The 12,860-nt window shown below is 37.5% G+C and overlaps 1 protein-coding gene across 2 annotated transcripts in view; it reads right to left on the bottom strand.

The window, feature by feature from the left end:
* Positions 1 to 11,587, bottom strand: part of STXBP6 (syntaxin binding protein 6) — a 77,949-nt gene extending 66,362 nt beyond the window's left edge. For both annotated transcript variants that reach the window (XM_061367666.1, XM_061367667.1), the window contains exon 1: positions 11,402 to 11,587. In XM_061367666.1, the coding sequence (XP_061223650.1) occupies positions 11,402 to 11,555 (154 nt within the window). In that variant the 5' untranslated portion in view covers positions 11,556 to 11,587. The remainder of the gene's footprint in view (positions 1 to 11,401) is intronic.
* Positions 11,588 to 12,860: the final 1,273 nt, after the last annotated feature.

Here is a 12,860-nt window from a genome sequence, read left to right as displayed (position 1 = left end):
CAGCAAACATCCAATGCGGCTGTAAGCAAAGCGTAAGGGAGAATAACAAATAGGAATCTTTGCACTCAACGATATCTTCTGAGCAGGGCACACAGCCAAGTGATAGGATATCAAATTTTAACGGAAACAGCATAGCGGAAGCCTGGGTTTACAGCTGCAGCAGGATTCTAGAAACAAAGGGAAAGAGAAACGCAAAACAAAACAAAAATATGGTCCAACATATTTCTGAGGTATTGGGAATTGAAGAGCTTGACTGTAAGATGGAAAAGCCTGAGAACGGACTGCTTAAAAAGAGCAAGAAGGTAGAAAGGGATGGGATAATCACATCAGGTTAGTAGACAATCAGCAACATTACTAGTCTGCATTAGGAATGGAAGAGGTTGTCATAAGCACTGGCTGACAAAGGAAGAAGAGTGTTATGGTTTATTTGTTAAAATAAAAGGGTAGATTCTTGCGTAGAGCTGGACAGCTGGAAACTGAATTAAGCAGAAATAGCGGCAAGCTGACAATGGCTTGTTACTAGTGAATATTCACATTCAGGAAGGAAGTACGCAAAATTAAAACAAGAATTAACTTGAAGTAAAGTAACAGTGTTTAGTGACTGAAATTTCTCCAAGAAGGTGGGATAGAATCACAGTCCTGATAGAATCACAGAGACAATCAGATGACAGAAAACAGCTGATATGGCAAGAAGCAATAACCAATAGTTGCAGAACAGATCAATTTAATTAGCCATAAGGAGATTATTAAAAGTAATAAATAGAAACATTGACAAAGTAAAACTTCCACAAATAAGAAAGGAAGACTTAAAGAAGCTGTCCACAACAGATTTGTTTTAAAATAAGTTACTTACAGGCAGAAAAAAAAAAAATATAAAGGGCATTCCAAGCATTTTATTCCAGCATTTCAAGGCATTTTATACATGCAGAGGCAAAAGACATGGTGGAATCACACTGATCTCCCTAAATCGTGTAGGTATTTCTAAGAGAGAAAAGAGCAAATGCAAAGAATCACTGCTTGAACAGGTCCACAGTAAGCAGAGAGGTGAGAACTCTTTATGACCCCTATTAAGAACATGACCAAGAGTGAGCTGAAACATACTGAAACCATAGGTTATTGACAAATGCTTGCAAGAGGAAAAGCAGAGCTGCAGAAAGTCAAATACAAGTTAACTTCCAAGAGATTTTATCCACTTCTCTAGATTTTGAGTCCAAAGCAAAAGTGCACCTCAGATTACTGATATCACAGTCCAAAGACCAATTCTTGACAATAATTCTACTGTTAATTATTCAGACTGCTGCTCTGAATAATTCTGCCTGAATGAAACCTGCCTGACACCACTGCCCCACTATTTTTGAATATATCATTTAAAGGGTAAAGGTTGGACCAGATGAACATTCAAGGCCCCCTCCAACCTGAGCTGTTCAGCCATTCTATCATTAATGTAATGTAAGATCTGAAATATGACGAAACAAAGACTTTTTTTTGTCACATTTTAAAGGCAATTAGGGCCTTCGAGGAAATCTACGGTATTTCTCCCCACCTGGATCACAAAACCGCCACAGTATCTCCGTATGGATTAAAAGACCTATCTTACAAGATGGCAACATCATGTTCTAATACATCAGACTCAAGGCAGTCTGTAGTTCTACCAGCTTCTGTAGTTACACACAGTGATTCTTTCCATTCTTGCTCTTTCTATCCTGACCCTTTCTCCTGGACAAGAAGAAAAAGTTATCTGACATTAACACAAAAATGTTTTACTATGCTACCTCAGTTTCTAGCTAGAAAACAAACCAACCTCGCTTTTGGTTAAAAATTATACAAATTTCAAAGCATCTCTAAATCTCTTCCATTTTTAAGTTCTCCACAGTTGAAAATGATGTTTGTTCTTTTGCTTCCCAGCTATCTTCCACTACAGATTGAACACTGAGTGAACAACCAGCATTCCCTCCTATGCTGGTAAAGCTGAAGGATGGTTTGTGTGTAATTGTATTCTGAATCTGAATTCTAAATTTAAGAAAGCTATTCTTAACAGAAAACATGACATCTGAATACAAAAATAAACAGAAAACAAATTATTCCAGAACATCTAAAAAAAAAGTTCTCTACCTACATCTAGTTGTTTCCAAGTAAATCTAACAAATTTCAGCTGCCAAAAATCTTATCAGTATTTTAGACAACTTCAGATATTCCAGACATTTGAACACTTGAGATTTCTTTGGGAATCTGTCATTAATGCAGGTGAACAAGCACAACGACTGGAGGTTGAAAGCTTTGTTTATTTAGGCTTCAATTTTCACCTCAAGAGAAAACATACTTTGTGTAAATGCTTTAAATGCTTTGTGCAAATGCTTCTCTTGCTAGAAGTAAGAGAGTATTCTTTTAATAGTTCTAAAGTTCAAGTCTCTCTTCCAAGCCATTGATCCAGTCACAGAAAACTGCTCCTGCCAGTACTACTGTGTTCCATGAAGAGTGACAAAAGGCAGAGACCTAAGAAAATTAACACAGCAGGGACTGGTATCATATTCTCCACAAAAAGCATTTACTAGTTATTTCATCCAGCAAGAAGTTTATGTTGCAGCTTCCCTTCCAGCTGAGTCTGTCCCCTGAAGACATCTGAGATGACAACAGGGAAGGACACTTACATGCTTACAGCAATTTTCCAATAGCCATCTTAGGGGATAAATCTGCCTAAGAAATTTCACTGCCCAATGCACACATTCCACAGTATTATACACCTACCACAGAAACACCTCCTAGAAATTCCACCTAAATTAAGTTTTCCTCAAAATACCGATGTTTGAGAGTTTGAGCTGCAGCATGGCTTTAACTCCATCAGTTAGTGAATGTTACTGTGTGCTGCTGAGCTCTAATGAACACAGCAGAACAGCAGCTGACAGGGTGTGCCAGACTTTCTCTATGAAGTTGTTCCAGCTAAACAGTTACTAGAGATTGTTTTAACTTGGACAAATGGGTAGGCTCCTCCCTGATACAAGGCCAACAAAACTTGCATAGTTTATATTCTCTCAGCCTCCCCACCCTTCATATGTTTTTTCCTTCTTGTTAGGATATGCATACTCAGACTATAAAAACCAAGTTATATAAAAATCTTAATGTAAGTAGGCTGGAGTAAAAAAACACTGCCTGCTGTAAATGCAGAACAATTGTAGCAGCATATATACACATGCATGCATGAGACCATGAGCTTGTTTTTATTGCTACAGTTAAGACTGACCAGATACTATACCAATGAGGCAAAAAAATCAGACAGAACTTCCTACTGTATTTTATAGGTGGCATGTTACTTGACTGGTATCTGAGCTCCAGCGGGAGCAACCTGGATAAACTGGAGGTTATAAGCAAATCACAGCAGAAGATCAGGCATCAGTTCTGGTCTGTTTTTTCCATTTAACTCACTTTAAAAAGATTATTTACAGTTTAAACTCATGAACAGAAAATATTTAGAGTTTTGGACTGCATTACTCACCTTTTTCTTTGTCATGGCAACAATAAAACCTACCTAATGATAGGGAAGCTTGAAGTAATATTTTAATCAGCTTAGCAATTCCTTTATTAAGTACTTCTTACATGCTTCTCCACACTGCAAATGATTTGATATTACAAATTCCAAAAGTCAGAAGTAGGATGAAAACTTACAGGATTTGACTCCCACAGCTTAGTGTACTATAAAAGGACAAGATTTTAATCTGATGTTTAGAGTCTGTAACATACCAACCACTGGTCAGGCAGAGAGCACACTTCTGGTTTTCTTCCCAAGCTGATCCAATTACTAAGAGCAGAGATACACAGAATTGACAGAAATGCTTTCTGAAGTGCTGCAGCAAGGTAAAAATCCAGATGTTTTCTGCCCAGTATGATTGAAGTTCACCTCTCCATAGCGCACCGAGTCAGGGAATTACATAAATGCCACTCTTCAGCACCATGAAAACTGAGAAAATGGATCAAAATTAACCCTACCACAAAGCAAAACAAGCCAGTTTTAACTGCTACAGTACAACCAGAATGGTTTCCACCAAAGCTAGCACTTAGGTGCATGGTTGCTGTACTTTAACTTGAAGGAACAATTACTATGCAGCACTGTTTAGCATATCTATATTCCTAGCCCTGCATTTTTATCACATATGAGATAGCATGAAGCCCTGCCAAGCCTCACTTGAACAAAGAATGAACAAACTGCTTCCAAAGCCAGCATGACATTCAAACATTTTAACCTGGCATTAAATTTGATGCAAGCATCTGCCATGTTCTGAGCAAAACACTGCAATGAAATATGCTGTACTCACTGAAGGAAGCAGTTGCCAGCTCTTGAGGAATACAAACCTACCCAGCAACAAATGGATAAAGCACTACAGAGCCACCATCCTCCTCTGACCATGGAGATGGGAAAGGAATTCTGCAACCTAAACTACTTTGTGTAAGCCTTCACAGGAATTTTTTGATATCACCATGGAAATGACTACAAATTCCATCTAAGAATAATCTCATCAAGCTTCCTTTATGATGAATGGGGCAACGTACAGCTTCCAGTATACATCTTCCAACACGCAGCTTTGCAGCTGACCTGTTTTAGGCATAAAGACTTATAACATCAATAGTAAACTTACCCCTTTTAATTACTGCAAAACTACATCTGACTAAATAAACACATCCAGCACCTTACTTTTCCCCATCAAGTTGCCTATGGTTTTGTTTTTCTCATGTTTTTTCCTTTCTTATTTTTCCAAGATAATCTCATTTGGGATTTTAGAAATCTTTCTAAGGAGTGATGGAACACTGGAACAGGCTGCCCAGGGAGGTTGTGGAATCTCCTTCTTTGGAGACATTCAAGACCCGCCTGGACACGTTCCTGTGTAACCGTATCTAGGTGTTCCTGCTCCGGCAGGGGGATTGGACTAGATGATCTTTTGAGGTCCCTTCCAATCTCTAACATACTGTGATACTGTGAGTCCCTGTGTGCTTGAGGTGGAGGTAAATGCAATTTCAAAAGCTCAATTCTGAGTAAAACCAAATGCAATATTAGTATCACAAGTTCCCTGATGAATGCATCATTTTACAATACTAAAAGTGACGTTCAATAGTTAACTATTAAGTGTTATCAATCCTCTACAATTCCATTTTAAGGGCAGGGAAAAAAAAAAAAAACCAACAAACCAAAAACCCCTAAATAGCAGCCACATAACTGCACACCCTCACCCTGTAATTTAGATATTTCCCGTATGCAAACTAGATCAAGTAATATGTTGGGAGGATACACGGGAGTACACATACATTCCTTCTGTGCTTTAAGAAAAAAGAAAATCACACTAATCTTAGAATAGATGCCTTCAAATACGCAATTCTGTAGTTTTGCTGTAACAAGATTCCCTCCTACACAAAAATCCTGTGGAAAAAAAAGACTGGTTACATTAAGTTGCACAACTCAGAGTCAAGGATCAGAGAATCAACATATATTAAGGGTATTATTCTGAATACAATCAATAAATGTAAGCTATGTGCCAAAGAAGTTCATTATTTCCCCTCTTCTATTTCAATAAATAGAAAAAGATCAATAATGAAGAACAGAAGGTGAATCTGTCTCTCACCCAAAAGCCACCAGCTTTTCTAACTCAGATATTTAATTCATTTTATAGAATTAAATTTGGCATTTATTATCATTAAGAGCAAGTGACATTTTGACTTCTAAAACACCTTTTGAGAACTATGGAGTTAAAATAACAGAAATACATTTCAAAGACAAAACATTCTGATAAAGAAGGGGAAAGAGGCTTGGTTAAGAACTGTATTCAGTATCAAAATATCTTGCTATGAGCAGATGAAGGCAATATTTTGACAGTTTAATATGAGCACCCAAAACATCAACATCATGGCAGATTCACTCAGCGGTGATACAACAGTGAAGCTGTTTCTGAGGCAAGCCTTACCCTTGCCTGTGCTGTCAGTCTTTCAAGCCACAACAGGAAGTAGGTAGGAGCACAGCCAGTTAAAACCAACCAGCACTGCTGGAAACAACTGCTTCCACGCTTTCTACAGGCCCTGAGGATAGCAGCTAAGATGCAATTTTTGATTCTGATATTGTCGCTGGAAATAACTTTGCTAATCAACAAAGATGAGCACAGGCCTAACACACTCAGTGGTAAAGCAAACAGAGTAATCTGCCATGTATATAACCACAGGAAGACATTATCTCATCCAGAAGTAGAACACATAAGCATTAGAATGACCAAATTTTTTTTTTCTAAATTAATGGAGCAAAAGAAAGCAAAAAAAAAAAAAAAAAAGCAGAATGAGCCCACTCTACCTTCTAAACTTTTAAAGTTTCAAGGCAAAACCTAACATACTAAAAAGGACACATTTCTTGATCCTTTTAATGTTTGTCACAGCCTTCTGACTCACTTTAAGGAATCCTCATACATGCCCTTAAATTTCACTGAAAACCTTATGTATTTCAGCAGGTTTCCTGCAAAGCTTCTTCAGTGATGAAGTATTCCACCAGAAGAGGAAACCTGATTTTTCAAGACTGAACCACGGTGAGGGCTAAAATTCAGTATTCAAATGTGTTCTACAAGTGCCAATTATCAATTAAGTATTACACAGACAGTGCACTGTACACACCCAGAGAACTGTTTTCCATATTTTATGACCTAAAAACACACACACACACAAAAAAACCAATAAAAAGAAATACAGAAAACAGGATAAAACATATACAAAATAGCACATAAAGGCTGACAACACTTGTGTTTACTTACCTCTGGGGTAAATCAGTTACTGTATGAAAACTGAATAAAAATGATCCACCTACTGTGGTAACTGCAAAGCGCTTGCTAAGCCTATCTTTTAAAAACCTCTGTGACATGGGCAATATGGTTAAATTTTAAAAAAGAAAAGCCCAACACACTCTCCACCTGCATGTACATCTTATTTTTGTATATTATTTCTTATTATTTCATTGCATTTTATTTTGGCTTTTCTATCAAGATTCTTGATAGATTCTACTTTTGCATAAAAGCCATCCAAAAAAGGCCTTGAACTGACAGTGTGTTAATTTAATCTGGAGATGGCAAAGAAATAACCCTATTAAAGTCCTAATCACAGGGGGAAAAGTTGCACTCCCAGTTTTAAGGAACTTTAGCTTTACAGTTAAATCCCAACCTTTTCAGCAGGGCTAAAAAGAGCAGTACAGCTAAGCTGAGTGTTATGACACACAGGAATAGAGGTTCAAAAGGAACCATCTGGTTCCTTCTGTTCACTTGAACTGCAATAGATTTTTAGTCCTGAAAGGTCAACGCCACATCCATATGTATAAACTGGAACACTACCAACCCACTACAACAGATTAAAACACTTAAAATATTAGAAGTTACTTAAAAAAAAACAACACCATAATGATACAGTGTCAAAGGAAATACACACAGGACTCTGCACAAGCAAGCAGGAGAGATAGCCAATGTCCTGTATTTCTGTGAACTGACTTTTAAGTATTTTATACTTAATTCAGAGTTCTAAATAAGGCTAAGAACTATTTTAAACAATTATGTTTCAATTATATAAGACAATGGTGACAAAGTTAAAACTTAGATCTGATCTAGTAACTGTCACTAGGTCTGCTAGTGTGGAGGAGGTGATAAATATCCACTTTCAGCTCTGAATTTGTCTTTTCTCTGTGTTGAATCCTCTTCTACATTTAAAAAAAAAAAAAAAAAATTTAAAATCACAGTTTTCATCTTCTCTGTTCTGCCTACAGCTACCCCACCTCTGTGCTTCCCATCTGTCTACTCCTTTCTTGCTGCTCTTCAACTCCCACAAGATCTTTCTTGGCTCTGCTACTAGTCTAACTTGGTCAGCCCTACCACTACAGCATGATAGAGCATTGCAAGCACCCCAGGTGCTTGGTTTCCACCAGTTTGGCAAGCAGCTTTCTTACCTCACCCTGTATTCAGTTTCTGATGACAGGCTTTAGGTACACCTTTTAGGAGTATTTGTGAGTTATTTCCTTCTAACCAATTCAGCATTTAGTACTGTCAAACAAAAATATCCAGTACATACTTCAGACACAAATTTTAAGGAGGAACCTCCCTTACCCATCTTGTTCTGTTCAATATTTTATTATTTTAATGTTTAGCTATCTATCTCTGAGTCCTAAGGGCATTGTCCCTGCTCAGCAACTCTATCCATGCTTACAAAAATGCAGACTACAATTATGATATAATGTATTTCCAATGCAACACAGGAAGTAAAACATTTAACTCTGATTATAACAATTCATGCAATCTGTCAGTTACAAACTAAGCAGTAAGTAAAAGTAGCTATCACAATGGCTGGTGGTTCATTTTCTGTACCACACCTTGAATGATACTGCTAGACAGGATAATATATATTCCCAAAATGTTTACAAGTCCCATAACAAGTCAGTTTCTATGTGTATTCTTTCAACTGATAAACTCAGTTCTAAACAGTAAATGAACAAATTTCTTTTAACAAGGGCAAAAATGAGTTAGTCCAAGGAAACTAAGAACACAAAGGTACTGCAATCACCATGTTTACCTAATACACAGTAAACCTGTGAAAAATGGACAAGAGTAAAAAGCTGGAAGATGTTGCCAAGGTAATGTTGCAACACTCAGCATTAACACGTATGTTGCTTGAAATGGAAAATAAATCCAGAGCTAGCTACCACTGTATCTCATTCACTGTAGTGAATCACAGAAAGGTGGAAGGTCATCAAGTATATTCTATTACTCCCAATACAGTTCAACTTACACCACTTGGGGACATGGCTAAACTGTGATCCCACTGTAACTTTTAGAGGAAAACTTTTGCTTCATTTGTAACACAACTTCTTGCTGCAACTAAAACCATTATTGTTTCACAGCTATCAAGAACAGCAAAACCCCCAGAGTTTATCATTGTCACAATTTCCTTTACCCACAGTGGCAGAAACATTAGTTTTGTGTCACTGATTGTTCCTGACAAAATAACTTCTGTATTTGACCCTAGAGTATCGCATCATCTTTCTGATCATGTTATTTGGAACTCTAATATTGCTCTCAATCACACAGACAGTCCCCTTCCTAGTCACTTGTCTACTTGAAATTACCAAATCATACTGTACACTCCATAATACAAACACATATAAACCAACCGGTTGCAGATCACTGCAAAACTCCACTAATAGTAAGCCATGCAAGAGGGCTCTCTCAGCACAATTTGCAGCTTTTTGGGGCCCACCATGCAGCAGTTTTATTTAGATCCTGAACGCTTCTCCTTGTCATCAGTGAGAAGCTCTGCTGAAGTCAGGGCATCTGATGTTTCTTCCTTACTCAAAGTATGTTATCCTGTTGAAGAAAAACATTAGATGCATCTAAGATCATTCAATCTCTTCATATCCATGTTGGCTGCTACATATCAACATGTGGGTGGGGAACCTGAAGGAGGGCTAGGTTCCCCAGAATGGCAATTAAAAACCAAAATCCACCTATTGAATAGAGCTAGCCTACAGAGAATTATAAGCACAGCTCACACCTCTTAACCTTTCCTCACGAAGACGGGTATCAAACACCTGGGTATTCCAAAACTGACTGAATGGCCCTAGAAAAGAATGGATCTACAAATTAAGATGACCAAAAAAACCAGAACTGATTGGCAAAGGAAGAAGACTTGAGCTTTGCTTCAAAAGATTACTAACTTGAACATTTCTTTAAAAGATGGGAGACCTAGACTCAGTTTCCTCTGCAACCTGAGAAGACCAAAACCCGCATTCTTTACATCTGAAGAGTATCCCAACCACAAGTTTAGGAAACAGTCTAGGTGAACCAATTTTTTGAATTTTCCTTGAAGCTTTATAAATGGGGAGAATGACAAGCAGAACACTCCACTAGAAATGAAATCTTCCATTTCATCTCATTGTCCTCAGTATGCGCATGCAATTACTTTGCAGCTGCTATTTTAACAAAAGCATTTGTACATATGCATAGAAGTAACATTTTGTTAGGTAACATTCAACTGATGTACATTTTTTGTGCAGGTGTGTAGTGTCTTATAACAGTAGAGTGTCTAGGGTTTACTTCTAAGTTTTGTAAGTTTTAATATAGTTTTCAGAGAAGAAAAAGAAATGTAAAGACTCCACGAAATCTTATGTTCCATTTAGTCCAAAAATAACCGCAATCTTCTGAGATTCACAGAGCACTTCTTCCTCTGACCACTAGCTGTACTCCCAGTAAGATACACACACTCAAAGGAACAAGTGATATGAGTAAAAAACTAAGTGACTGAATCACCCTAAGCTACCAGATGTTCACACACACTCAGCTGGAAGATAGAGCAAGGGATTTCTGCCCTTCTTGAAAGCTACCTGGAAGAAGGGCTGGAAACCTAAAACCTCACTGAATGCCTACCTCCTGGCAACTGAATTCCACTCTGTTCCACTTGAACATAGGAATAAACTACAGGGAAATCAGGATCACAAACTGCTTTCCAACTGTACTAAGATGTAATCTTAAATTTCAGTGAATTTTGCTAGAATAAACAAAGTTTATTTTTTTTTTTAAAAAAAGGTTGCCAAAAACATATATACCATAGTTAACCACAATTAAGGGGTTTAATTTATTCCAAATCAATGGGTTTGATTTATACACTTAAAAACATATTAACTGAACTATTATTTTTATTAGAAAGGGTAAAAACATGAAGCAAACTATCATACAGCTACCACCTACCCTATTCCTGAAATCCAGACTCTCACAAGTGCTGGTCTGACCTTGGAGATGCTCAATTTCATCTGAACAGATCAGCAACAAAAATGTAATTTCTCTCTGTTCTCCATGATGTCTCACAAAACATGTCTGTATACATCCTTTTCTCCTTCAATCCAAATATGCCCATCTTCACTGCTTTTAAAGTCAGGAGACTGATGCACAGCACCACTTTTCTGTTTAACAAACTGAAAATATTCTGGCTGAAAGTTGTGTATCTAACTAGCCAATGAGCTGGTAACAAAGGCAAATGTGAAGAGGAACACATTTGCTTCAATCAGAAAGTTCAGCACATTAAAGTGAAATACAATGTCAAGTTCATCCCTCCAAGAAAGACCTTAACCTTAATAAGCAAAGACTGTTACCAAATATGCTATTTGTTCATAACTCCGCAGCTACGCTGTGAGATAAAACGTAGGGTTTTCTTAACAATTAAACCACCTGTTCAATTTATTATATGGTATAAATATTGATCTCATGGCTTCTCAAGATTAATGATATAATCACCGTAATTCTCTGGTTACATTATTGAGTCACCCAGCTCCTTATGGCCGCAGATAACATCTAATCAGCTAATCAAAAATAAACCTGAACAGGCAACTGCATGTCAAAATTATTAATCTTACCTGACAGGCAGATGTATGTTAAATATTCACCCTGACCCCCAGTAGCTAGGAAAGGAATCTTTTTTTTTGTTCTTCTTTTTACTTGGACTGCTCCCAGCATCCTTTCATCATGTGGGGCAAAAATTTCTTTGCTGATTGCAGATTTGGCATTCATTGTAGATCACAGATACAGCAGACTGATGCACTCTAAAAACAAAAACATATTTAAAAATATTAGAAACTTACAAATTATGTTAAAGTCCAGTTCATTTTCATGGCCGTTAACAGCTCTGACCTTCAAATAAAGATCTTTATTATTATTATTCAAAGAATTTAGAAGCTAACTTCATGCATTTAGAAGCAGAATTTTTGAAGTACCCAAGAGTCTTCACTGAAGTTGTTCTCCACGTTGCTTAAATTCTTTTAAACTAGCTTAGTTTATTTTGGGCAGAAGCTGTCCACACTAGCACTTCAGTATGACACAAAATCATCTCAGAAATACCCTGTAACTTCATGGTGCATAAAAGCTTCATTAATTCCTTCTCTGGCAACTGGAGGGAAACTCATCTGCCTGACACATGGAAAGCACTGCAAGGGCATAGGAAAGGAACACCGTGGTTGTACTGGCAGACAAGTCACATTCACAGAAGATACAAGAAGCTTCAGACTCGTAAGGCTGCTCCTGCAGCAAAACTGCTATTGGTGACAGAACTTGATTAACAGCTCCTGCACCTCTCACAGCTTTACGATTCATGCCCTCAACTCCTCTGTAATTACTAACTGGGCAATTGCCCATGGAAAGGCATCAGAGAAACCAGAGGGGTTAACGCAGACGAAACCACACCTCTGCTTTTCTGCTAAGTAATTTTGGCCCTGGTCAGTTCCTCAATGCATTTCGAAAGAAAACACAGTCTATTTTGGAAAGACATTTAGAGAGGAAAAGAAAAGAAATAAATGTAGAGAACAGGCAGGGAGACGCCGGAAAGCTGCTTGTTCAGGCATGTCCAGCAAAAGAAAGGTCAATCTGACCACATATGGAGGAGCCTACTGAAAGGAGAGAGCTCAGTTACAGAGGAGATATTAACATTCTCTTCATGTAGACAGTACCACAGCTGTATCTCCAATTAGTTTTGCAGTTAAATCTATGAAAAATACACTATCTCACTGATATAGGCTGCAAAATGTCCCTTTTAATTATTCAAATATAATGACTTCAAGCCACATACATTTTATTTCTGTATTATTTAGACTTTCATGCCCACAGATCTTCTTGACATCTTCAGCTTTCTTAGAATAAGATCACCTTCAGGTCTCAACTACTGAAGCTAGAAATTCAGTATTTGCCACAAAGTAGCTATCAGAAAACAGATAAATTCCAGTCTAATTCTATTTTGAAGCCAAGAGAGTCATGAAACCATCATTTTTAGTTTTCGTACTACCAGCAAAGTAATTGTTTTCAGTTTCCACATTTTGCTGGCAC

The sequence above is a fragment of the Neopsephotus bourkii genome, unplaced genomic scaffold (genome assembly GCF_033783945.1).
Source record: "Neopsephotus bourkii isolate Nb327-2 ecotype Australia unplaced genomic scaffold, CSIRO-AGI_Nbou_v1 NB_1388, whole genome shotgun sequence".
Lineage (NCBI taxonomy): Eukaryota > Metazoa > Chordata > Aves > Psittaciformes > Psittacidae > Neopsephotus > Neopsephotus bourkii.
Note: the sequence above shows the minus strand (reverse complement) of the source record. Positions and strands in the feature narration are given on the sequence as shown.